Source organism: Panthera leo, chromosome C2 (assembly GCF_018350215.1).
Source record: "Panthera leo isolate Ple1 chromosome C2, P.leo_Ple1_pat1.1, whole genome shotgun sequence".
NCBI lineage: Eukaryota > Metazoa > Chordata > Mammalia > Carnivora > Felidae > Panthera > Panthera leo.
In genome coordinates, this window is record NC_056687.1 from 156,159,289 (window position 1) to 156,186,134 (window position 26,846).

At 47.9% G+C, this 26,846-nt stretch overlaps 2 protein-coding genes across 3 annotated transcripts in view; both read right to left on the reverse strand.

The window, feature by feature from the left end:
- GLB1 (galactosidase beta 1) overlaps positions 1–19,880 on the reverse strand; it is an 85,361-nt gene extending 65,481 nt beyond the window's left edge. The window contains exon 1 of the mRNA XM_042903678.1: positions 19,721–19,880. Coding sequence (XP_042759612.1) covers positions 19,721–19,798 — 78 coding nt within the window. The 5' untranslated portion in view covers positions 19,799–19,880. The remainder of the gene's footprint in view (positions 1–19,720) is intronic.
- TMPPE (transmembrane protein with metallophosphoesterase domain) lies at positions 13,308–19,804 on the reverse strand. Of its 2 annotated transcripts, none has more exons than XM_042903679.1 (2): positions 19,721–19,804; positions 13,308–17,698 (listed from the first exon to the last, which is right to left on the reverse strand). In XM_042903679.1, the coding sequence occupies exon 2, from the start codon at positions 17,587–17,589 to the stop codon at positions 16,246–16,248; it is 1,344 nt and encodes a 447-aa protein (XP_042759613.1). In that variant the 5' UTR covers positions 17,590–17,698; positions 19,721–19,804; the 3' UTR covers positions 13,308–16,245. The 2 variants fall into 2 exon arrangements, with proteins under 2 accessions (XP_042759613.1, XP_042759614.1); XM_042903680.1 differs by lacking the exon at positions 19,721–19,804 and adding an exon at positions 19,133–19,213.
- Positions 19,881–26,846: the final 6,966 nt, after the last annotated feature.

Genomic DNA, 26,846 nt, shown 5'->3' on the forward strand with positions numbered 1-26,846 from the left:
GGGTTGACCTGAAGAGGCTCCCACTGGCCTCAGGTGGAAACACCGGGGGCATTTAAAAGAAGAGACACTTAAAAGACATATCATCGGGGGGAAATAAAGACCGCATAGATATTAACACCTGGGGGTTACACCTACATGAGTCCTCTGCTCAACCTCAGCCTCTTAAAAAGGGAACAAGCAGACATTGTGTCCCTCATGTTGTTGCTCAACAGGAGGTACACAGCCCCACCTAAAGCAGTCCTCATTACTGAACTTGAATCTCGGCTGAGCTGTAATCTAATGATAACACAAGGACGCAAAATGCGCCAAAGGCAAAACGAGGGACATTCTAGAAGCCCGATGATAGAGCTGCTCCAGCAGATTGACGGTATTAACATCAAACAAGATAGGGACACCTGGGGGGCTCAGTCAGTAAGCGTCCCACTTCGGCTCAGGTCACGATCTCGCGGTTCGTGAGTTCGAGCCCCGCGTCGGGCTCTGTGCTGACATCTCAGAGCCTGGAGCCTGCTTCGGATTCTGTGTCTCCCTCTCTCTCTGCCCCTCCCCCATTCATGCTCTGTGTCTCTCTCAAAGATAAATAAACATTTAAAAAAATTAAAAAAAAAATCAAACAAGATATTGTTAGAAAACAAAAGAGAACTTAAGAGCCACAATAACCTAATGCAACATGGGATGCTGATTCTAATGAACTGCCAAAAAAAACCCCAATGTTACGACAGGGAAAACTGAATACAGACCAGGCATTGGGTGGAATTAAAACTGTTCATTCTAGGGGCGCCTGGGTGGCTCAGTCGGTTGAGCGGCCGACTTCGGCTCAGGTCATGATCTCGCGGTCCGTGAGTTCAAGCCCTGTGTCGGGCTCTGTGCTGACAGCTCAGAGCCTGGAGCCTGTTTCAGATTCTGTGTCTGCCTCTCTCTGACCCTCCCCTGTTCATGCTCTGTCTCTCTCTGTCTCAAAAATAAATAAACATTAAAAAAAAAATTAAAAAAAAAAAAACTGTTCATTCTGTTGGCTATAATGATGGCATGGTGACCTCACAAAAAAAAAAAAAAAAAAAAGTTCTCATCAGAGATACCTCCAGAAGTATTTTTAAAAAAATCTTTTTGCATGTCATGTTTATTTATTTTTGAGAGAGACAGAGCACAAGCAGGGGAGGTGCAGAGAGAGACAGGGAGACACAGGATTCGAAGCAGGCTCCAGGCTCCGAGCCGTCAGCACAGAGCCTGATGTGGGGCTGGAACTCAGACTGTGAGATCATGACCTGAGCCAAAGTCAACGCCTAACCGCCTGAGCTACCCAGGCACCCCCTAGATACATCCAGAAGTATTTCTGGGTGGAATGACAACCCCTGAGGTCACTACAGATGGAAAAGAAAAAGAGCAAACAAAAAAAGCAGAGGGCACATAGAACAAAGCTGATCATCACGGAAGCTAGGTATGGATACATGGGTATTCTCTTTGTCCCTTTGTGTGTCTGTTTTTAATTGCAACACTGTTTAAACCAAATGCAGCTTAGAGGCTCCGGGGTGGCTCATCTGGTTAAGCGTCTGACTCTTGGTTTCGGTTCAGGTGATGATCTCAAGGTTCATGGGTTCAAGCCCCACATCGGGCTCTGCGCTGACAATGCAGAGCCTGCTTGGGATTCTGTCTCTCTCCCTCTCTGCCCCTCCCTGCTTACAATCTGTCTCTCAAAATAAATTTTTAAAAAAATGCACTTCAAAATAAAGGCTTTTTCTCAGTTATAAGAAAAACAAAAGCATGGTTCATGAAAAGACTTGTAACAAATGTTCACAGCAGATTTATCCATCATTGTCCAACACTGGAAGGAAGCGAATATCCATCAACAGAGCTATTGGGGCTTCCGGGAACACGGATACATCTCAAAAATGTCATGCTGAGCGAAAGAAGCCCTACACAAAAGGTTCCCACCGGAGGAGCCCATTCAGGTGAAGCTCTAGAACAGGCAAATCTAATCTATGGTGGGAAAAAAGTCAGAGGAGTCGCTGCCTTTGGGAGAGGAACGCAGGCATTGCGCGGGAAGGAACACGAGCGAACGTCCTGGGGTAACTGTAATCTAGCTGAATGAGGGATGTGGACTATACAGGTGTGTGCATTTGTCATGTTCCCCGAATGGTACCCTTAAGGTTTGTATACATCACTGTATGTAAAGTTCACCTTAAAAGAGGGAAAAAACAGCGATAAACAAATACTGATCCCTAGTTAATGATACAGGACCTGCTAAAGTACTCAGAGTGGGGAGTACACGAATGCCTGCAGCTTACTTTGGAACACATCCAAAAGACGGGGTGCATTGATGAGCGCAGGGACGGCCACCATATGTTAATGGTAGGATCTGGATGGTGAGCATAAAATTCTTTCAACTCTACGTGTGAAAATTTGTCCTAGTAAAACATTGACACAAATAAAAAAGCCAGCGGGGGGCGGGGGGGCGGGAATTGGAGAAAGGTGGTCAAAAGGTCCAAACTTCCGGTTAAAAGATCAAGAAACACTAAAGATGTGATGATGCACCGCATGATGGCTGTAGTCCACACTGCTGTGTGATACACGGGGAAGCTGGGAAGAGAGAAACTCCTACGAGTTCTGATGGCATGGAGAAAACTGTTTTCCCTTTTCTTCCTTTCCTTTCCGTTGTATCTATATGGGAAGACTGATGTCAGCTGAGCATACTGTGGTGCTCATTTCACGATACACGTAAATCAAACCATCATGCTGTATGCCTTAAACTTGTACAGTGATGGGCATTTGTCAGTAAAACTGGAAAAATAAATATAAATAAATAAAATTAAAAAGTGGACTGATGAACTGAGTTACGGCCTCTAGGCTAAGGGCATTGTGCATGAGTGTACGTTCCCCCCCCCCCACACACACACACACGATTAAGTATTAGGCAGCCCCTGAGACGAAGGGCATGCTCTTGCCCTTGCAGTAACAGCTTGGATACGTAAAGAGTTACAAGAAGGTTGAGAGTTGTTTTTAAAGCATACCCATGTCAGCTGCAGCCCTCGTGGACGGTCCTCTGTGAGCTCGGTACACTCTATGCTGACAGTGTCTCAGCCCAGACCCACACCTTGGGACTCGGTGCCTTCCTGCCTCACATGGGAACCTGCTCTCCCAGGGATCCAGGGGGTTCCCATGCCCCTCTGGAAAACCCTCAACCAATGAGGGTGGATCACCGCATTCTCCTCTTTTGGGCAGACAATTCTGGAGACCTTCTATGGCTGGCAGGATCCCGGCCCTACTGCCCAGAGCGAGAACCATGATGCGTCCTTAAACAGACTTCGGCTTCTTTTCACCTGCCCCTCCTCCCTGCCCTCTCGGCTCACTTCTCAGATCACCTGCACTCAAGCCTTTATTTCGTGTGTTACTTCTAGAGGAACCCACTCTGAGACAGTGGGTGCCAGGGTTAGCCTAAACAGCACATCCTCAGGATGTGAGCCTGTACCTGGATTTCTCATATGTATCGAACGGCAACAAGAACCCTACAGCTGGTGCTAAGTGGGCGTGTAAATACAAGTTCTGAGGTCCTCGCCTGTGCGGGACTGGGAGGAGGTATGGGCCAAAGGACAGCTGCAATCTGCCGTAGCTCTACCCTTGGAATGGGGCGGGGGGATGGTAGGTGCCGGTAGTTACAAGGATTATTGAAGTTGGCTGATTTTTTATTAACAGATTTGGAAGCTTTGAAGAAAGACCGCTCGAGGGGCTCAAGTCAGCCGTCCTGTGATGCCAAAAGCTCCCGCGGCAGTATTTAAAGACTGACGTCTCCGGCCAGAAATGTAAGGCTCAGGACTTAACCACGCGGGCACGTGGGACAGGATCTCGAGGCGCAGAATGGGAGGCTGGAGAGAGGGGAGTTTACTGACACGGTGCCCTCTCCCATGACCTCTGAGTTACCATCTTGACGGAAGTACCTTAACCCAGGTGCTATGCTTTTGGAAGCCAGCTCTCCGAACCTGGACGGGATACTGGCCTGCAGGAAACGAGGCAGAGACGCCAGGACGGGCTTGGCATCCTGAGGAACGTGCGAGACGTCTCAGGGAGATGGGAACGCAAAAACGGTGACCAAACAGGCCACCGTCTGACTACATCCCCCAAGACGGGACAGAGGACGCTGCCTTCCGGAAGGAACACTTCACCGAGCAGGGCCCTGGCATCCTCGAGAAGCCCAGCGAGGCTGCCGAGCCCTCGAGGCTGGAGCAGAAAATGCTGCTGCGGCACTGAGGATGACGACGCTCTCCGGAAGGTCCCGGTGAGGGACGACATAATTACCACAACGACCGGCGAGGCCAGGGTGTGCTGACCGGTGGCAATCTCGGGCAATGGCTCATCAACCACAACATCTCCAGAGGGTGGGATGATTGGGTAACCGGCAAGGATGCCGCCTGACCCGTCTAACAAGAAAAAGGTAATCAAAAACTCGTGAGCAAAAGGCTGATGTCAGCCACCGCAATGGACAATTGTGATTCCTTCCTCCAGTTCCTGGCTCTGGGCCAGCTCTCCAACAAACAGCCAACTGACCGAACGGAGGGTTGGATGGATCCCTTGAGGAAGAACTCTGTGATGCCACTCCAGGACGCCCAATGAATATTCTCCTAATCCTTCCCCAGTAGGACTCGGGTACCTGTGTCCTCAGGAAAATGGTCCTCCAGACCTTGTGGGGATGGCTGGATACACTTGAGCTGACATACCAGGGTATCTGACATGCCATCACACCCCCTTGTCACTCTTTAGGAAATCAGGGAGAAAGGGGTGCCACGGCCAGGGTCCTTCTACAGTGGACCCAACAAGTCAGAGGGCCTACCCTCCGGCGATTTCCCCGGTCCTGAGTGCATAGTGGGGTGGTTTTCCTTAACAGCCCCCAGAACCCTCACCGTAAGTCAGAGGCATCGTGGACGGAAGAGCCAGGTGGAAATCGTGGAAGTGCCCACTCCCCCAACTCAACCCAAGACCAATCCGAAGACTACAATTCCTCCTGGAATGGCAGGTCCTAGTGCCCCCTCCGCAGAGACTCACAGAACGTTCTCTTCAGATCCCCATTCATATCACATGTGAGCCCCTGCAGAGCAGACAGATCATGGTGGACGACAGGGGACTGCTAACTGAACCACGCAGCAGCCCGAGTGGCACCTGCTGTGTGGGTGTAGTGTTGTCACTGGAGCAGTCAATGCAGCCTCTGGCATTGGGTCTGTGGCTCATGTTCTGTTCTTTTCAAAACTATCAGTAAAAAGGATCAAAAGCCATTTGTAAGTGGGCAGGATAGCAGTACACATTCTGTCTGGTCCCAGGTCCCCTTAACTGCCCCACTCTCTCCCATGAGAGACCCTGGTCATCAGCACATCCCCTGGGCTGTCATGCTGTCTGCTATATAAACAACATCATGTTATTTGGACCTAGGGAGCAGTGACAGGTCTCTGAAGCTTGGAAAAGCAGCAGAGTGACAGGGACAGCTACAGAAGCAGCATCACCTAAGGGACAGCTTCTTCTTCTTTTTTTTTTTAAGTTTATTTTGAGAGAGAAAGCATGAGTGGGGTGGGGGAGAGGACAGAGAGAGAGAGGGAGAGAGAGAATCCCAACTAGGCTCCGCACTATCAGCCCAGAGCCCGACGTGGGGCTTGAACTCACGAACCGTGAGATCATGACCTGAGCCAAAGTCAGACTTAACCGACTGAGTCACCCCTAAGGGACAGCTTCTAAATGGTGACGGTCATGGTCAAGGTAAATAGGGAAAATCTGCTTCGTGGCTCCAAAGTGACTCCCCTCAACATCTAAGGACCTGAGAGGATCCAGCCTAAAAGAGCCAGCCTCCTTAATATCTCGGAGCTGTGGTACCTCTGACAGAAGTAAGGCCACCGAGAAATGTAGGGGGAGAAGGGAAGAGGGAATCTGCCTTCAGAGCTGACCCCCCCCCCCATACAAATACCATAAAATTTGACCTGTGTGCAGATTTCACCCCCTTCTACATTAACTGGCACGGGCACAGAATACCGAAGAGCATGGTTTTATTTCACATGTGCAGGGCTGTGAGCGTCAGTGTTTCCAACGCATGAGGTCACAAAACACTTAGAAAAAGCAATTCCAAGCAAGGCAAAGCGCACACCTTCCCAAGACCCCCGTGTACATAATGCATATAGTAACACTGGAGAAAAAAAGACAGCAGTACAAACAAAACATCCTTGAACCAATTACACATCAGGGACTCATACTGTCCAATACAACATTTTTAAAAGTTATTGACTCCATTCAGATTATTTCAGTGGTAAATAGGCGTTTCTTAAAAATGTTAAACATAATACCAAAATCTACATGACCAGGTAATGTGAACATCCCCCAGGTTTCCTAAAGCTCAGGACTAAAAATAATATTTGCATTACTTGTGCACATACCTCCACTGGATTAAAGAAATAAAAGCTCGGGGACACCACAGGTTGGGAGGCATGTTGACCACGGGAAGACAGTACGTCTTCAAGCCCTTCAGTATGACTCTGGTAAAGCACCCATTCAATGGATTTGCATCCCCCGCACACTATATACCCTTTCACTCCAGGCCCAAAAGCCTGGAGAATTCCTGATGTGAGCTGCTCAGCTCCAGAGTGGCAGAGACCCAACCCTCCTAAGGCCGCTAGCGCCCTAGGGTTGAGGGACAAGTTAAGGGGAGTGGAGGAGATCAGAACGGAAGAGAGTTGGCACACAGGGGCTTCCCAGATCCCTCAGCTCAGAGAACAAAGAGACGGAGAAGGACTATTTCACATGACTCCACAAGAAACTTTGGGCCAGAGCTAAGAGCCTTTCAAACATCCAGCGTTATGGAAGCACCAGGACATCAGCCACACGTCTGAAGCAAACGAGCCACAGGGAACGGGGACAATCCATATGGATGTGGAAGAATTTGTGGATGAACTGCTATGGCCTATGCATTCTATTTTCATCAAGTTGGTTCATTTATTTATGCCTCTCTTGTTCCACAAAGATTTCCGTCCAGCATTCCTAAAGATGGCGGATAGAGAGCGTGAATGACAGTGGAAGAGGCAGGAAAACGGCAGAACGGAGGAGAAAGTGGCAGAAACACAGTGTGGGGCCAGCTCCCCAGGACTCGCAGGCAGTTACGGATTTAATTTTGCCCCCTCGTCTCAGAGAAGAGGTGAAGCACACAGTCTAAAAAGACCAAAACACGAGTCTTAAAATTATAAAACAATTCTTAAAAGTTGAAAACAGACCTGACTTTCCACACAGGAAAGGACAATTTCAAGTGAATTTGAAATAATATTTTGACGGTATTTAGCCTAAGGACAAAAATACATCTTACGCTGCATTTCAGGTAAAACAAACGAACAAACAAAACTGCATCCCGCAGATTTCACCCTAGTAATATTTTATTGCTATTTTGAATCCATAATATACAGAAGTAGGATATAGTAAATAAGAAATGACACTGGTCATTAGCAACCAACATTTTCAGAAATAAAGTCAGAGAAAGTGAGGTAAAAACCCTGTAATCAGGGCTATGTGGGAAACTCTCTACCTTCCACTCAATTTTGCTGTGAACATAAAACTGCTCTAAAAAATAAAGTCTATTTAAAAAAAAAAAAAAGCCCATGGGGCGCCTGGGTGGCTCAGTCGGTTAAGCGTCTGACTTCAGCTCAGGTCACGATCTCGTGGTTCGTGAGTTCGAGCCCCGCGTCGGGCTCTGTGCTGTCAGCTCAGAGCCTGGAGCCTGTTTTGGATTCTGTGTCTCCCTCTTTCTCTGCCCCTCCCTCACTTGCGGTCTGTCACTCTCTGTCTCTCAAAAATAAATAAACACTTCAAAAACAAAAAATTAATTAATTAATTAAAAAAAAAAAAGCCCATAATCTGCCATTTGAATTGGAAATACTAACATAACTTATTTTTTCTCTTCCTAAAAAAAATACTTATTTCCTAGCAATAGCCACTGAAACAGCTTAGAAATGACACTAGCGAGCAGCACTTAACTCCTCTAACACTTAAACCACAGCCTCTAAATATTTCCCACTAAAAGGAACCCAGAACTCCTTCCAGAAATTACTTAGTCCAAATCAGGGGCAAAACACGTACAAAATAAGCCCAAAACTGTCAACAACTATTAGGGTCACAACAAAAGGCCACAGAAGCAATCTGGCTCCAACTGGCCAAGCACAGGAGATTGTGAGCATCAAAAGATTTATCACTTCAACGGACTGAAACACATCAGATATATGAAAAGAGTCAAATTCATGATACTCCCTCCCAACCCAAAGAAAAGTATGGGTTCATCTTTGCAGTTTGCTGGGGAATCAACTCTTCATTCTGGAAACCAACGAATAGAGGGAAAGAGTCTAGCATCTATCTTGCCTTCGTTATAGACTTTTTCAGAGCAATCAGTTGATGAAGAGAATTCTCTGTAGAAGAACCACAGTTAGTAAATACAGAAGAAATGATGAAATGAAAAATCACCACTTTGGGGGCTGATGGCATGATTAGATTTTCTGAGTGCTCCAAAAAATCCTTCAGAAGTCAGAGCAGAGGTAAAAGAAGTTTCCGTTGTCTCTTGAATATAGAAAAGCTAAGTAACCAACTAGTCCTAGGAAGCCTATTCAGTACTCTGGCCTACTAAATTCTGTATTAAATACACCAAACTTAAAAAAAAAAAAAAAATCATTTTGAAACCCCTAGTGGAACAGTGACTTTAGGTAATAACCATCAATGACTGCTGAAACAGTCATAGAGGAGAAGATGATGAGGAACTTTCTAGTTCCTCTAGTGGAGGGGTCAAGCTGGCAACACCTGGGTCAGTCTTAGCATCACTGAAAGCAGTGAAGTCTTCCTGCCAAAAAAGAAAAAAGTTGAACGTGATTCTATCCAGCCTCTAGCTGTAACTTTTACAGATCTCTAGCTCTACAAGTTCACAGAAAATGAGGGATAGTACAACACAGTAAACATTACCACAAATCCAAAATGTAGGAAATACGAAGAAATAATATCCAGATAACTTGACCAAGTAAACGACACGAAGAAGGGAAGATGTTTTATAGACTTAGATTTAAGAAATATATCACATACGGTATATGGACCTTGTTTTTATTTTTTAGGTTTGCTTATTTATTTATTTTCGAGAGAGACGGAGAGTGGGGGAGAGGGGGAGAATCCCAAGTGGGCTCTGTCGAGCTCAATCCCACAAACTGTGAGATCACGACCAGAGCCAAAATCAAGAGTCGGATGCCCAACCAACTGAGCCACCCAGGTGCCCCTGGACCTTGTTTCTAGATTATGATTCTAACAAAAGAACTGTAAAAAGACGTAATTCCTGAAGAAGCCAAATAAACTAAACCAAAAGCTAACAGAAAGGAAATAATAAAAATCAGAGCAGAGATAAATGAGAGAATAGAAAAACAGCAGGAAAAAAAAAAATCAATGAAACGGAGTTTTTTTTTTAAATCAACAAAATTTACAAACCTTTAGCTAGATTAACTAAGAGAGAGAGAAGACTCAAATAACTAAATCAGAAATAAAAGAGGAGATGTTACAACTGATGCCACAGAAATAAAAAAAGATCGTAAGGTGCTACTATGAATGATAATATGCCAACAAACTGGGTAATCTAGAACAAATGAAAAAACTCCTAGAAATATACAACCTACCAAGACTGAATCACAAAGAAATAGAAAATCTGAGGAGACCAATAATTAGAAAGAAAATTGAGTCACTAACTGAAAATCTCAAAGAAAAATCCAGGACCAGATGGCTTCACCAGAGAATTCTACCAAACATTTAAAGAAGAATCAACACCAATTTTCTTGAAACTCTTGCAAAAAATCAAAGTGGAGAAAATATTTCTAAAGCTCATTCTATAAGGCCAACATTATTCTAATACCTAAGCCAGACAAGACATAACAAGAAAACTACAGACGAATATTTCTTTTTTTTAATGATTTTTTTTAAGATTTTATTTATTTTTGACAGAGAGAGAGAGCGCGAGCGTGAGCTGGGGAGGGGCAGAGAGAGAGAGGGAGACACAGGCTCCAGGCTCCGAGTGGTCAGCACAGAGTCCGACGTGGGGCTCGAACTCATGAACCATGAGATCATGACCTGGGACGAAGTCGGACGCTTAACCGACTGAGCCACCCAGGTGCCCCTACAGGTGAATATTTCTGATGAATATTGATACAAATATCCTTAATAAAATACCAGCAAAGTGAATTCAACAACTTGGCATTATATACTATGACCAAGTAAGATTTATTCCTGTAATGCAAAGATGATTCAACATATGAAAATCAATCGCCATGTTAACAGAATAAAGGACAAAAACCACATGATCATTTTAACTGAGGCAGAAAGAGTTTTGACAAGCTTCAACACCATTTTAATGACAGAACACTCAACAAACGTGGAATAGGTGAAAATCACCTCAACATATTAAAGGCCACATATGAAAGCCCACAGTCAACACCATACTCAGTGGTGAAAACTGTAAGCTTTTCCTGTATGATCAGGAACAAGGCAAGAATGCCTGCTCTCACCACTTCTATTCAACAGAGTACTGGAAGTCCTAGCCAGAGAAACAAGGCAAGAAAAACAAATGAAAAGTTTCATATACCAAAGAGAGAGAGAGAGAGAGAAACTGTTACAACTAATGAAAAATTTTCGGCAAAATAGCAGAATACAAAATCAACATATAAAAATCAGTTGCATTTCTATACGCTGACAATGAACAATCCGAAAAGGAAATTAAGAAAACAACTTCATTTACAGCAGCATTTAAAAAAATCCTTAATAAACTTAAACAAGGAGGTGCGACTCATACACGGAAAACTACAAAACATTGCTTAAAGAAATGAAGGAAAGGATTAGAGGAACAAACATTAAGATGTCCATTCTACCCAATGGGATACACAGATTCAACACAATCAATATCAAAGTCCCACCCCATTTTTTGCAGAAATTCATCCTAAATTTCATATGGAATTTCAAGGAACCCCAAGTAGCCAAAAACAATTTTGAAACAGGAGGACAAAGTTGGAAGACTCACACTTCCTGATACCAAAAGATATTACAAAGCTACAGTAATCAACAGTGTGATACCGGCATAAGAACACAAACAGACCAATGGAATAGGCTAGAGAGGCCAGAAATAAACCCTCACATATATGCTCAGACGGTCTTCACAAGGACTCTCAGATCACTTGACAGGGAATGGACAGTCTCCTCAGAAAACAGTGTTGGGAGAGGCACCCGGGTGGCTCAGTTAAGCATCCAACGTCAGCTCAGGTCATAATCTCACGGTCCATGAGTTTGAGCCCCACATTGGGTACTTCTGACAGCTGAGCCTGGAGCCTGCTTTGGATATTCTCTCTCTCTGTCTGCCCCTGCCCTGCTTGTTCTCTCTCTCTCTTTCAAAAGTAAACTAAAAAAAAAAAAAAAAAAAAAAAAAGATGTGGTGTTGGAAAAACTGGATATCCACATACAAAAAAATGAAATTGGACTCTTACCTTATACCATATACAAAAATTAACTCAAAATGGCCCAAAGACGTAAATATTAGACCCAAAACCATAAAACTCCTAGAAGGAATCAAAGGGGAAAATCTTCAACACTGGATTTGGTTAATTATTTTGGGGATATGACACCAAAGCACAGGCACAAAAACAAAGACAGACAAATAGGACATCAAACTTAAAAACGTTTGCCTGTCAAGGGGCACAACCAATAGAGTGAAAAGTCAGTCTTTGGAATGAGAGAAAATATTTGCAAATCATTTATCTGATAAGGGGTCAATATTGAGAATATATAAAGACCTCCTCTAATAAAAACAAAAATCGAATAACCTGATTTGAAAAAGAGGCGAACGGCTTGAATGGACATTTCTCCAAAGATGATGGACTAGTAGCTAATATGCACAGAGAAAGATGCTCAACATCACTAATCATCAGAGAAATGCAAATCCAAACCACAGCATCACCTCACTCCATTATCAAAAAAAGGAGCAAGCGGGGACGTAGACATGTAAAGAAACTGGAGCCCTTGTACATCGTGGTGGGAACGTAAAATCGTGGAACTGCTACAGAAAACAGTAGTGAGCTTCCGCAAAAAAATGAAAAACAGAACTAACATATGATCCGACAGTCCCACTCCTGGGTGTGCATCCAAAAGAACAGAAAGCGGGGCCTCGAAGAGATGTTTGCACACCCGTGTTCGTCGCAGCACCATTCACAACAGACGAGAGGTGGAAATGACCCAGATGTCCACTGATGGGTGAACGGATAAACAAAATGTAGTATGTACCTACGAGGGAATATTATGCAGCCTTAAAAAGGAATGGAGTCTTCAACAACGGAAATACACTTAACACTACTGAATGGCACACCTAAAAATCATTTAGATGATCAATTTTACACTAGGTGTTTTTAATCACGATGAAAAAAAGACACCTGAGATAATCAGGAAAAACTGAACACAAATTCTCTACACAGTTAATTGCATTTAATCCTGTGCTCACCTGTCACAGATACAACTACTTAACCCTGAAACGGTGGGAGATGAAAACACCTTTATTGAGAGGTAGAAGGCCTGGCTTCCAGCCCCAGATCTCCTACCTAGGTATTAAATGATTTTAAAGAATCTCTATTACCAGGGCACCTGGCTGGCTGAGTCACTAAAACATGCGACTCTTGATCGGGGGATTATGAATTCGAGCCCCACGTTGGGTGTAGAGATTACTTAAAAACCAAGACTTACTATTACTTTTATTGGATACAATGGCATTATGCATACGCTTTTTGTAAAGTATTTTTGGGTGAAGTTATGCTGTCTTAGACTTGCTTCAACATATTCCAGCCAAAAAAGAAAGAGTATGAGGCAGCAGTACCTGAGAAAGAACAGCAGGATGGTCTTAACTGTTGAAGCTGCATGATGAGTAAGTACCCGGGGATTCGCAATGCTATCCTCTCTACTTTGTGAATGTTTTTACATTTCACGATAAGAAAGTTTAAAACAAAATAAAGGGAGAAAAGGGTGTTTGGATGTTTGGAAAGGATGGAATAGCATGAATTTATCACACGCCATTGTTCATTTTTAAAAAGCATTACATTTCGGGGCGCCTGGGCGGCTCAGTTGGTTGAACGTCTGACTTCGGCTCAGGTCATGATCTCACAGCTCGTGAGTTCGAACCCCGCGTCGGGCTCTGGGCTGACAGCTCAGTGCTTCAGATTCTGTGTCTCCCTCTCCCTCTGCCCCTAACCCACTCGCATTCTGTCTCTGTCCTTCTCAAAAATAAATAAACATTAAAAAATAAATAAAGCATTACATCTCAACTTGTGTTTAACAAATTAAAAAAAAAAAAGGAAACTAGAAGAAAATTGAAAGAATTTTCAAGCTTCAAGTAAATGTTCCTCACCGCCTCCCCCAGCCCAGACCCAACAAAACAAAGAAGGCAAGTAAACAAGGAGGAATGGGAACAGAGGTGCAAAGGGTGCCGTGGGGGGTGGCCCGCCAGTTTCTGCCGGGAACAATTCCACGTCGTGGAATACAAAGCAGGCGTGAGAAGGTACGGAGTACTCCCAAGGCACACAGGATGGCCCTGTCTGATGGCATCCAAGAGAAAAAAGACACAAAGTGCAAGATAACACATAAGGAAGCTGAAGGAAGCTAACATCGCAAAGCTCAGGACACGGGGTGAGAAAGAGCCACACTGAAGAAAGCGGCAAAATAACCGGGCAGGCAAGTTGACCACCACCAGGTGCGCAGGAAGGTGCCAGAAAAACGGCATCAGGCAGCGTGGTCTGGTGAAATCCACACAAAACAGAACTGGAAAGGCAACTAGAATGATCCACAAAACGGGGTCAGGTCCCGAGGCAGAGGGAGGGTTTGGAAGTACCGTCATCCCGAGGCCAGGACGGGGTGGCGAGCTAGGAGTGGCACCGTGGAGAAGGGGGTCAGAACCTGGGAGCTGGCCTGCCACCCCGCGCCAGGCCACCTCTCCTGTGATCCCGCCATCTACCAGCGGTATGAAAAGAAAGGCCGGGGTCGTGCTCTCCAAACCTGCTCCCGGCCGCAAGGACAACGAAACACAAGGGGATACAAAACGAGGAACCCACTGCAATCTCGACTCGAAGACACATGTGAAACTTGCCTGGCGGGCTCGCCGTCAGCATCTTCGCTGCCTGCCGACAGGAGAGGTGGCCCCCAGGATCCCCGGGGACTCTGTCTGTCGTACACGGCAAGGCAAGGAGGAGGCTGAAGAAACCCCCTGAGGCAGAACGCGCGCCGGACCCAGCAGCACAGGCAAGGAGAGCAAACCCTAGCAGTTGCCGCCTTGACCCTGATCGCTGGCCCCCGGCAGCGGGTTACCCACTCACACTCCCCGCTTTACTGCTCCAGAACAGGTGCCTCCGGGCGCCCGTGCCTGACGCGGTTGGCATGCCCACGTGATGTTTAAATACTGACACCACCCGGTGCCTCCTGAGTGACTGTGCCCCGCGCACCTGACGCCACGCCCTAATGCTCTCCCCGTGAAACCATCCTGAGGTAGCTAAGTTATCCTCATTTTCAGGCGAGGGAAAGCGCGGCTCAGTGAGGTCAAGTCACGTGCGGGCCGCTACCCGACCCAGGAGCAGCGGGTGAGCCTCTCCAGGCAGGGCGGTGGAGACTCTCAATCACAAAAGGGCCACCGCTGAGCCAAGGTCGCCAAGCTTCTCGGTGCAACTTTTTCTAAGAGGAGAGCTTACTGACCTCGGCCTCAGGGTCAAAGGGTATCTGGCCTCTGGCCCAAGAGGCTTGGCCGGCAGGGTGGGGTCAGTCCAGAGGGTCGAGAGCCCGGCCGCATGGCACCGCGGTCCTATGGCCAGAGCCCCAGGATAACGCTGACGGGGTGGGGGATGGAGGGCTGGGTGTGGGAGCAGAGGCCACCCAGCAGGGAAGACAGTCCCAGCCACCCACAGCCGGGGCCCAGGGGAAGGGAAGGCCTGGAGGCCCCGACAGAGCACGAAGCCCTGCCGCTCCCCGCGCAGCTCCCAACTTCCCCCGTGGAGAGCAAACCTCGGTGCCTCACAAGACACAGACCCGAACCCGGGGTGAGGGGTGGGGGTGGGGCGCCGGGGAGGGGCACGCAGCCTCCTGACTCTTCTTCCAGGGTAACAGACACCCTACACTGAATCCGGCCGACCTCCTTCCGGGCTCTGGCCCGAGTAATCGTGGATAAATGGAAACCAGCCTCCAGCAAACCACTCTGAAAGACCAGCAGGCTCTAAGCCCTTGTGCGTTCTCTTTGCACAGTCAGATGTGTCTGAATCCTGCACTCGCTTGTAACAGATACAACTACTTACCCACGGGACAGCGGAAGAGGAGGCAGGGGACCCGGCTTCTAGCCAAGAATCTCCTACATGCCCTGTCATTCTGCCGATGCCCTACTTCCCTCGGCCTCAGTCTCCTCACCTTCAAACAGGGAAAAGTAGCCTGTCCTTCATCACCTCCCCCGAGCGGTGCATAAAGGGAGCCAAGGGAGGGAAGCCCCCTCTGAGCTCCTCAGCAGCGGAACCCTTAGCATCCCATCGCCTACCACCGTGCTCCTGTGTCTTTCCAGCCCACCCCCAATCCCAAAGGCCCAGGAGCACAGGCAGTAAAAGTATCACTCAAGGCCCGGGACAGCACGAGCCCTGTGTCCCCACGGGTTTGGCTGATGCCCTCAGTAAAGGTGACTCTGCCAGAGCCAGCGGGGAAAAGAAACCATTCTTCTCCAGTGGCCAGCCAGAGGGGCCTCCCTCTTGCCTGTCCTGGCTTACCTAGCCACCCCGCCCCTTCCCCAGAAAGCTCTGGACCAGTGATGCTGAAAACTGCCCAAGTCCTAAAGAGGGTTTCAGACCGCCAGTGTTCCTCTCTGTTCTGCTTTTAGAGGTGTCCCTTTCAGGCAGCCCCGTTTCGGTGCGGCCCTGTGAGCTCTGCGGACAAGGAGGGCTCACTCCACATCACCTGGAAAAGGGACGCTTGTTCTGACATATGGGACGTCAGTGGCCTCGCAGTTACACATAAATAAGCAACTGGCCATCTGCGGAGGAAACCAGCCCATGCTCGCCAGGCAGCCCCAGCGCAAGTTACTGCTCAAGCCAGGCTTGTGGCCGAGCGTGCGTGGGCAGGGCTGGGCAGCAGAGGCTGCAGGGGGTGAAGCAGGCCACCCGCTCTGAAGAGGGACGGAGGGTGAAGGGCGAGGACCCTGAAGGGGCGCACAGGGCAGGGCCAGGTTCAAGGAGCCCGCTGCAGGATGAGCTCGGTAATCTCTGCCCTGGTGCCCAGTCTCATGGGGATCCCGTAGTAGGCGGTGCCCGGGCTGACGTACACAAACGTGGTCTGGGCCACCTGGTAGAGGCCGGCGAAGAAGGGGTTCAGGAGATAGGCTGCCACGTTCAAGGGGAAGATCTGCCCGGCATGCGTGTGCCCAGAAAGAATGAGGCTAATATCCGGCCGAGCCTGCAGGGCTCTCTTGGCAGCCAGGGGCTGGTGAGCCAGCAAGATGGTGGGGCGGTCCGGGCGGCAGCCCCCCAGGGCCTTGACCAGGTCCATGCCATGGCCGTAGTAGTGCAGGATGTCCGCCTCGATGTCATCCACCCCAGCCAAGCAGATCCAGTCGTCGCCCTCAGCGCCCCCGGGTTGGGCCCCCGTGGCGGAAATCCTCACGTTCTCGTTGTGAAGGGGCCTGACGTTCAGGGATTCCAGCAGCGCGAACCAGTTGCTGACGTCCGACGTGTAGTACTCGTGATTCCCCGTGACGAAGTAGGCGCCGAGGCGCGAGCGAAGCTGGTCCAGAGGAGCGACCGCCGTCCGCAGGGTGGAGGCTTCCGAGTCACAGAGGTCCCCCACGATCACTGTGACGTCTGGCTGCAGCACGTTCACCATCCTCACGAACATCTCCATCTTGGTCCTGCCCACGGTGGGGCCCAAGTGGATGTCGGAGAGGAGCGCGATCTTGAGGCCGTCCATCGAGGGAGGCAGCTGACGGACGGGCACCTGCACGGTCTTCACGGCCGGGGGCTGGGCGGCGTTCAGAAGCCCGGCCACGCTGAGCACAGCGGTCACTGCCACCGCCAGGGCCGGCCTGACCGCCACCCTCCTTGTCTTGTCGAGGCCGCCCACGACCCTGCCGCCGCGCCAGGCCACGAGCTGATAGGCCTGCTCCATGCCACTGAGGGTGCAGAGGAAGAAGACCATGATGATGTACGCCCCGAGGCAGGAGTAGGCTGCCAAGGAGAAGAGATAGGGCTCCTCGGCCACTAAAAAGAGCATGGTGAAGAAGCTGGAATGGGCCAGGGCCAGAAACGCCACAACCGCCATCTTCCAGAGCTGGAAACAGGCGGACTCGGCGCCCGGGCAGTGGCTGAGGTTGCTGACTGTGCTCCGCCAGATGTAGAGGGAGCCAATGAGCATGAGCGAGTTGGCAAACAGGGCGAGCTGCAGGCGGAACAGCCAACGCCAGGCCCGGAGCTCAAGGCTCCCCGCCAGACACGAGCGGGACACAATCATGGACACGAAGACAGTGCCGGCGGCCAGGGCAGCCTTTGCACGCAGGGACAGCTGCCTGAAGATCGCCATTTTCTCTGCTCCTAAGAGGGTCCCCTGCCAGTTCTGGGCGGGCGGGCTCTGGAAGGTGAGCTCCTTAGAAAGGACAGTGGCCAAGGAGAGGTTTCCAGGTCAGCTCCGCCTGCAACCAGGAACCCGCGTCAGCTTTGTGGGATATTAGAGCTTCCTTGTCCCCATCCAAAACCTGAAGGCCACTCACATCTACCCAACCCGCCTGGAATCCAAGCCGCTCAAATCCGGCGGTTGCTACCCTTGACTATTAAAATACAAACACAGCGGACTGTAACGTGATGGGCAGTTCTCATTTTCTTACTTACAGTGTCTGAAAATATGTAAAAGTGTTTCCACAAAGCATAGGAACTTTTTGTTTTGATAATAAGAAAAACATTATCCTAAATTTGCAGTTTGCAAAGTGTGGTCTGGGGCGAGCCTCGCGGGAGCATCATGTGGTCAAAACGATTTCCACGATAACCCTAGGCCGTACCCGCCTTTCCCATTCTCATTCTGTCACGAGTGCATAGTGGACCCCTCGTGAGGCTCTGTGACGTGTGACCTGGCAAGGACTTGACAGACGTGAAAGAGATTTGCAAAAATGTAAAACGGTGCCACTCTTCCTCCTAAGCTCTGGGGAGAAATATTGTTATTTTTCAAAATATATGTGTGTGTGCATATATATACAGTTAATATATAGTTATATATAAAAATATAGTTTGTGAACCTATAACGATTATTTCTGAAGTAAGTTAATAAATAGTTTCAAATTTTCTGTTTTAATTTCTAAGGTAAAGTTAGCCCAGGGGGCTGCCCTGTCCACAAGCTTATCCATAAATGCCCATCTCTCCCTTCCCCCAACCCTCCCAGGTACGGGTTAAAATCTACCCTCCTCCTCTCTCTCTGCCAATGTTCCCGGGAACTGCTCCCCAGTGCCCCCTGGCCAGTGGTTCTCAAAGCTGCGCAGCTCTCACTCAAGGGCTCCTTCAGGCCTTTTAGACAACAAAAACAAAACAAAAACAAAAACGGAGCGTGGAAACCACAGACCAGAGATGGAAGTTAGCAAGAACTCGATTTTAGTGATCTTTCCCCAAGAACCCCATGTTCCACTGTTTTCAGCAGGTGTTTTTCAACTACTTAAAATTTTCACTCTTGGTTTGAAAGTATGACCTCTCTCTGCCTAGGCAAGTTATTGAAAGCCTTTTAGCCAGCGGTGCAATTTACAAGTCAATGGGCCCAAATTCCACCACCTTCTACTGAAAACACGCCCCAGCCTCGGCCCACCCAAACTTTCGGAGGAACCACAGCCGGTTCGCTAACGTGCAGGGAGACAGGTGCCCATTTCGATTGCCTGCCCGCCCCCCACCCGCCAACCTTTCCGCGGCTGTGATGCTGGCCTCCCCAGGCGGCGGTCTGGAGGCACCTAGGCCCCCGCTTTAGCTCTGACAAGTGAACTGGGGCTGTCCATCTCCCCCGGCAATCTCGCCCGCCCCACCAACTCACCTACTTGCTCCGCCAGACCCTCCCCCCCCTCCAGCAACGCGGGCCACCACCTGCAGCCTACCTCTGGCCCACCCTTGGCCTGCACCGCCAGACCCTGAAGATCCGGGAAACCCAAGCCAAAAGTAGGCAGCAGGGAGTGCCGAGAAGGGGACGAGATGTTTGAAAAGACAACACTTCGAAGGAAATCAATCCAACGCTTCCACCGCGCGGGCCTCTCCTGACCCCATTTTTCTCCTTCCGGAGCGCTCAGCAGCTCCCGAAATGGGCAAGGGAGGGCGCCTCACGCCAGAGCCCACGGCGCCTCCAATGCTGCGCGCTCCGGAAACCTGCAAGGCTGCAAGGGTCTGGGCGCACCTCGTCTCGCCCCGTCCTTGCGCCGACGGGGAAGTGGGTCCAAACGAAAGGGGAAACGCGGGCAGAGCACGCAAGCCGCAGAGCTACCGGGAAGGACGCGCGCCCCGCCCGGCCCGCCCCCGACGGGAGGGCCGGCCCACTGCCTGCGCCCCGTCGGCTGCCTGCCTGCCGGCCTGCCTGCCTGCCTGCCTGCCGGGGCGCACTCGGGAGCCCCGGGCCCACGGCCCGCAGGACCCCCGCTGGCCGCCGCCGCAGCCCGGACCCCGCCAGCCTGCCCCTTCTCCTGCGGACTTACGCGCAGGCCGCGCGCAGGGCCCAACAGCAGCGGCACCAGCAGCAGAGAGAGAAGGCGAGCAGCCCCGGACAAGTCCATCCTCCGGCCTCTCCGCTCCGCAGTCAGCGCGCCGGCCAGCCGCCCAGCGTCGCTCGGCCGAGGACCCGTGGCCTGGCGCCGCCCCTCGTCGGCCCTGCGTCCCGCCCCGCACCGACCCCGCCCCCGCCCCGCCCTCGCCCCGCCCCTCTCCGGCCCTGCAGCCAGCCGCGCGCCGGCTCCGCTCCCGTCCCCGCCCCCGCTCCGCCCCTGCTCCGCCCCTCGTCGGCCCTGCGGGCAGCCCCGCGCCGGCTCCGCCCCGCGACCGTGAAGCCGTGGCCCGCGGCAGGGAGGGGCGCGGAGGAGCCCCGGGGGCGCGGGCGGGCGCGTGACCCCAGGGTGGCTCTATCTGGATTTTGCTAGTGGCTGCGGGTGGGAGGGTCCCTTTGGACGGGCAATCGGGAGGCCCGACTGTCAGCAGCTTGATAAGGCGTCCCGGGGTTGGACTTCAACCAGGGTCTCCTTGCTTCCTGGCTGCCTGGAGAGGACCGAAGGGGAAGCTGAGAGCCGACACAGCTAAGGGGACGACGTGCGCGGGGGTTCGCGACGGGTGGTGCCTGCACCCACCTGGTACTTGTCGTAAATGCAAATTCCAGGCCATCGTCCCAGAAGCTCTCAGTCAGAAACTCTAGGAGTGGGGTCCAGAAATCTGCATTTTTGCAAGTGTTCCACGTTACTCCAGCGTATGCAGAAATTTGAGAACCACCGTGCTAGGTCGCTGATAGTTTTAGAGATTATGGTTCAACTGCGACAAAATCAGTTCCAAATGCCAACCCTCCAAAGCACCCGGGTTTGCGGCATTTCTACTTCTGCACGGTTGGGTTTTGAGAGATAGGAGAAGCGGCAGCACCCCCGCCTTTCAGTTTGGCACTTGAGTCCCTCAACAGCCTTGCACCGCAGGGAATCTGACAGTTGGATGTGAAATGATACTGTATCTTTGACTCTTGGGAGAGAACAGTCCCTGTAGCCTCAGTTAAAATCCTGTCCTGGCCGGTTCCCCCTGAGCACGGAAAATCCCACGTCCTCTTCACTGTCACTTGGAAAGTCTTAGCTTTAATGGAAACTAAGTTTCAGAGGGAAATCACTTTTATTGTTTCTCAGCGTATTTGTTTGTTTATTTAGCGTTTCAATCTTAATTCCAGTTAACGGAATGTTATATTAGTTTCAGGTGCAGAGTTTAGTAATTCAGCACTCCCAGACCTCACCCTATGCTCATTAAGACAAGTGCACTCCTTAATCCCGGTCGCCTAGTTCACCTCCCTCTGGTAACCACCAGTTCTCCAGAATTAAGAGCACGCTTTCTCTCCTCTTATTTTTTCCCCTTTGCTTGTCTGTTTTGCTTCTTAAATTCCACATATGAGTGAAACCATATGGTATTTGTCTTTTTCTGACTGATTTTGCTTAGTTAGCATTATATTCTCTAGCTCTATCCATGTCATTGCAAATGGCAAGATTTCATTTCTCTCTGTGGCTGAATAATATTCCATTGTATATATATGCCACATGTTTTTTTAAAAGAGATTTTTAAATTGTTTTACATTCATTTATTTATTTTGAGAGATATATCAGGGGAGAGACAGAGAGAGAGAGAGAGAGAGAGAGAGAGAGAGAGAGAATCCCAAGCAGGCTCCACACTGCCAGTGCAGAGCCCAATGTGGGGCTCAAACCCATGAACCGTGAGATCATGACCTGAGCTGAAATCTTAGCCAACGGAGCCACCCAGAGGCCCCAACCACATCTTCTTTATCAATTCAACAATCAGTGGACACCTGGGCTATATCTTGGTTATTATAAACAATGCTGCCATAAACATAGGGGTGCAAGTAACCCTTTGAATTAATGTTCTTGTGTTCTTGGGTAAATACCCCACAGGGTATTGCAATTGCTGGATCATAAGGTAGTTCTATTTTGCTTTTAAATATATGTTGCTCTGGGGGCACCTGGGTGGCTCAGTTTGATGAGTGTCCGACTCTGGAGTTCAGCTCAGGTCCTGACCTCAAGGTTCATGGGTTTGAGCCCCACGTTGGGCTCTGCTCTGAAGGAGTGGAGCCTGCTTGGAATCTCTCTCCCTCTCTTTCTGTGCCTCCACCACTCATGCTCTCTCTCCCGAAAAATAAATAAATAAACAAATATTGCTTTTAAATACACACATACATACTTTTAAAATTTCCAGCTTTATTAGTTATAGTTGACATAGCACAAAATTCATTTGTTTTAAGTATTTTATTTTGCTAACTCCTTATTCTGGAAAATAAAAGGTAAGGTTAAATTAAGCTCTTTCTGTTAATAGATTCTGTTTCTCTCCCGGACTAGACTTTAGTTAGGCTCCTCCTTCTTTGCCTGGCCTGCATTGCCTAGTTTAGCAAAGAATCTGACCAAGTCAGTTTAGGAAAAATCCCCCCCACTCTTGACACTCGATCAAGTTCCTCATCCCCTACCTTTGACTGCCCTTAGCAGGAATGTCTTGATATCCCCTCTTGTAATTTTCCACCCCCAGCCCCCTCACTCTGCCGGTCAGCTATAAATCCCCAGCTGTCTTTGCTCTCCTTTGACTTCAAACTTCTCTCTCTCCCTTACTGCAACATCTTGAAGGAAGTCTTCCTTATCCTTTTAACAAGTATCAGAATAATTTTTTCTTTAACATTATTTTGTACAACTTGTGGATCATTTAAAAATCTGAATTTAGTTTTTTAAAAATGTTTATTTGTTTTTGAGGGAGAGAGAGAGAGAGTACACACACATGCGAGCAGAGAAGGGACAGAGAGAGAGGGAGAGAGAGAATCCCAAGCAGGCTCTGCACTGTCAGCACAGAGACCGACGCTCTCACGAACCGTGAGATCACGACCTGAGCCGAAATCAGAAGTTGGACGCTTAACCGACTGAGCCCCCAGGCACCCCCAGACATTAATTTGGTTTTTAAACGCTGGGAGAAATAACTCTACAAGTCAAGAATAGTGGTTACTTATGGGGGTGGGGAGCTGAGATTGGGACCCCACCCATGCAGTGGCTTTTGGGGTTTGGGAGGGTTTTGTTTCTTCAACTGGAGGGTGGTGGTTACAAGGGTTTTCTCCATTAAAGAATTCATTAACTTATTTGTTTTGTGTCAGGTTCTGTATCTGTTTTTAAAATAAGTTAAAAAGTTATATTTTACTTTTAGAAAGTGTTTCCAAAAAACCTTTTCTTATTATGTAACAATAACTAAAATTCCGTTTGTTGCCTCCTTTCTCTTTCCCCACTGGACATTTCCTTGAGAAACAGAGAACCAGTCATGGCTTTCCCTGCTCGGATCCTTCTCATCCCTGGAACACCAGCTTCTTCTCCTTGTACTGGGAAGTCCTTTCCAAACTCTGCGATCCTGGTCCAATAGCGAACAGCAAGGGCTTTGGAAGTTGGTACACTTGAGTGAAAATCCCAGCTGTGCCTTCTGGGTGACTGTGGGCAAGTTACTTAACTTCTCTGAGCTTCAGCCCCTTCACTGGTAACACAGGGATAATAATATCAAACTCACTGGGTAGTTGGGGAAGTTAGCAGAGGTGATGGATACAAGACATTAGCACATACAGAATGTCAGTAGGACAGCTGATGATGTCAGAATCAGGCCTGTAGGTTAATTTCCTGAGTTTGATAGTACAAAGTCTAAAGATTAAACAATAGTTTTGAATTAATTTATTGATTTTGATAGTTGCACCGTGGTTATATAAAAGAATGTCTTTGGTCTTAGGTAATAAAAGGGCATCACCTTTGCAAGTCTTAAACAGTTCAGGAAAAAAAAAATGTGTATATACGCACATGCAGAACAATAAAGCAAATATGGTAAAATGTTGACATTTTAGGAATCAACCAAGAATTCTTTGTACTGTTTTTTCTTTTTCTTTCTTTTTAAAGTTTATTTCTTTTCGGAAGAGAGAGAACACAAGCCGGGAGGGGCAGAGAGAGAGAGGGAGACACAGAATCCGAAGCAGGCTCCAGGCTCTCAGCCATCAGCACAGAGCCCGACACAGGGCTTGAACTCACAAGCTGTGAGATCGTGACCTCAGCAGAGGTCAGATGCTTAACCATCTGAGCCACCCAGGTGCCCCTCTTCTTTTTCTTTTTTTAAGTTTGTTAATTAATTAATTAACTAATTAATTAATTTAGAGAGCATGAGTTGGGGAGGAGCAGAGAGAGAGAGAGAGAGAGAGAGAGAGGGAGAATCCCATGCAGGCTCCACACTGTCAGCACAGAGCCCAACATGGAGCTCGAACTCACAAATCATGAGATCATGACCTGAGCCAAAATCAAGAGTCAGATGCTTACCCGACTGAGCTGCCAAGGTGCCCCATGTACCGTTTTTTTTTTTAACTTTTTTCCAAATCTGAGTTATTGCAAAATGAAACTTTAAAAAAATCTTCTAATCCTTAGCACGTGGCAGATTCAACTTTTCCCACCTTCTGTCCCAGTTTGTAATAAAGACCCACGGTGATAACATACAGCAGGCATTCGTAACTGAATCGAGGCACAGGGGTTGACAAAGGCCAGCAGCCTAACTCTGGCCTGCTGCCTGTGTTTGTATGGCCCGTCTGTTAAGAATTATGTCTATATTTTTAAGTGGTTGGGAAACAGTCAAAAGAAGAATAACATTTTGTGACATTTGAAAACGATATGCGATTCCGATGTCCGTGTCCACAAATGAAGTTGTATTAGAACACAGCCACTCCCCATCCTCGACATTGTATGTGTAACTGCTCTATTGCAACAGCGACCTTAAGGCCCACGAGGCCTGAAATGTTTTTTATCTGGCGCTTTACAGTGAAAGCTTGCCCAGGGAGTGTAGATCGCAGTTTGTTTCCCAGATTTTAGTACTTGACTTTGTATTGTACTTGAGCCGATGCTTTACCAGCAATGCGTCACGTCTGCCTCATAATCCAAATTGCTATTATTGTCCGCATTTCACAGATGAGAAACCTGAGGCACAGAGGAGTTAATTGACTCACCGCAGGGCTGGGTGGTAATGAAGGCTCTGAAGTCCTATTGCCTGAATTTAGCAGGAGTTATTTTTCCAAGGCTGTGCTTCTATCGATACTTTATTTTTTAGTTCCTGCCCAAGTGCGTGTGTAGACTTTGCTGCTCCAGGTTGTGGGGGACATGAAATGACCAGGAGCAGGAGGTTGCCCTGTGGGGACTCATCTCCGGTGAGACGTTTACCTGCACAAACACAGTGCATGCTCTCATGTAGACCAGTGCTACTCAGAGTGTGGTCTGAGTACCAGAGGCATGAAATATGTTCCGGAATTGAGTGTGGGTCTTTAGAAACCTGTGGCGAGAAAGTTTGAGAAAGTTTGTCAGGTGAATCAAATAATGAGAACAGAAGACGTGAATTTTCTGTGTCTATTTTTATTTCCTTCTACTAGTTATCTTATCTTATCTTATCTTATCTTATCTTATCTTATCTTATCTTACAGCAGGATCAGCCCTTGAACCATGGGGAGAAGCACTGATAACCACAGAAACAAAACTGATCCTTCACCAAAGATGGAAGTTTTAAGAAGCACAGGGGCCTCATGTGCTAAGAACAATGAAGGAGAGAGAGAGAGGTGTGGCCCAGTAACACAGATGAAAACCCTGTTTTTCTATCCCCATGGGGCTTTTTTGCACACAAGACTCAATCTCAACCCCTTTGGCCAATCTGGTTTCCCTTACAGTCCTAACAAAGATTTCTTATTCAGCAAATTTCAAGTTTTAATGGCAGTTCGGATCTGTATTTCAGCATAAACATTGAACTAACTTTACTTTTCTAATATTTAGAAAATTCTATTAATTGTAATTTATAATAGGTTTTAGAAGTATTAAACGATGTATGTTAAAAGCAAGGAAAAAAGCAAAGCCTCCACTAAAAAGACAGCTTCCCCCCCGCCCTTCTCTTAACCTGAAGGAAAACCTGTTTGGGCTTCTTTTTTTCCTTTTTTTTGTTTTTTAAATGTTCATTTATTTTTGGGAGAGAGAGAATCCCAAGCAGTCTCCATGCGGTCAGCGCAGAGCCCGACACAGGGTTCCATCTCACACACTGTGAGATTGTGACCTGAGCCAAAGTCAGATGCTCAACTGACTGAGCCACCCGGGCGCCCCCAAAACCCGTGTGGGGCTTCTAAACACTAAAGAGACAATTTTGGCTTAGACCAGTGTCTCTTAAACTAAAAGTTTAGACCAGTGCCAAACTTCCAGTGGAATTCAAATCTACATATTAAAACTTTATCCGTAGAGGTTATCTTAATAAATTAATCCTTCACTTTGAAATTTTTTGTAACTTTTTTTTTTTTTTTTTTTTTTGAGACAGGGAGAGACAGAGCATGAACAAGGGAAGGGAGACAAAGAATCTGAAACAGGCTCCAGGCTGTGAGCTGTCAGCACAGAGCCTGACATGGGGCTCGAACTCACAAGCTGTGAGATCATGACCTGAGTCGAAGTCAGACGCTCAACCGACTGAGCCACCCAGGTGCCCCAATCCTTCACTTTGATCTATCCAATGGTCTTAAAATTTCCTGTTTTAAACAACTGCGTTACTTGATTAAAACAATGTTTAAAAAAGAAAAAAAAAAGGTATGAATGACACCTACGTGCAATGCATGATCTCAGATTGGATCTTGAACCAGGGGGGGAAATAGCTACAAAAAATATTACTGGGGCAATTAACGAAAGTTGAATATAGACTATGCATTAAAAAAATAATATTCTATCAATATTAAAATTCCTAATTTTGATAATGACCCCGTGGCTATGTTCTTTGGAAATACACTGAAATATTGAGGGGCAACGGGATATAACTTACCTCAAATGGTAAGAATAACTATATAATATCTATATTTATATTACATGTATACGATGAGGCAGCAATTATGGCGCAAATAAGGCAAAATGTTAACTATTGATGAATTAGGTATAAGGCCATCCAGGAATTCTTCTGTCAAAATAAAAAGCTATTTAAAAATAAAGCAATACATCCTCCAGTCTACAGAGGTAGACAGTTCTGCTCTGTAGCAATTCCTTATCTTTCTCACACGTCTTTACGTTTTCT

What these genes read in the sequence shown, in the direction of transcription:
- TMPPE (XM_042903679.1), bottom strand. Translation starts at nt 17,589, where the DNA reads ATGGCGATCTTCAGGCAGCTGTCCCTGCGTGCAAAGGCTGCCCTGGCC.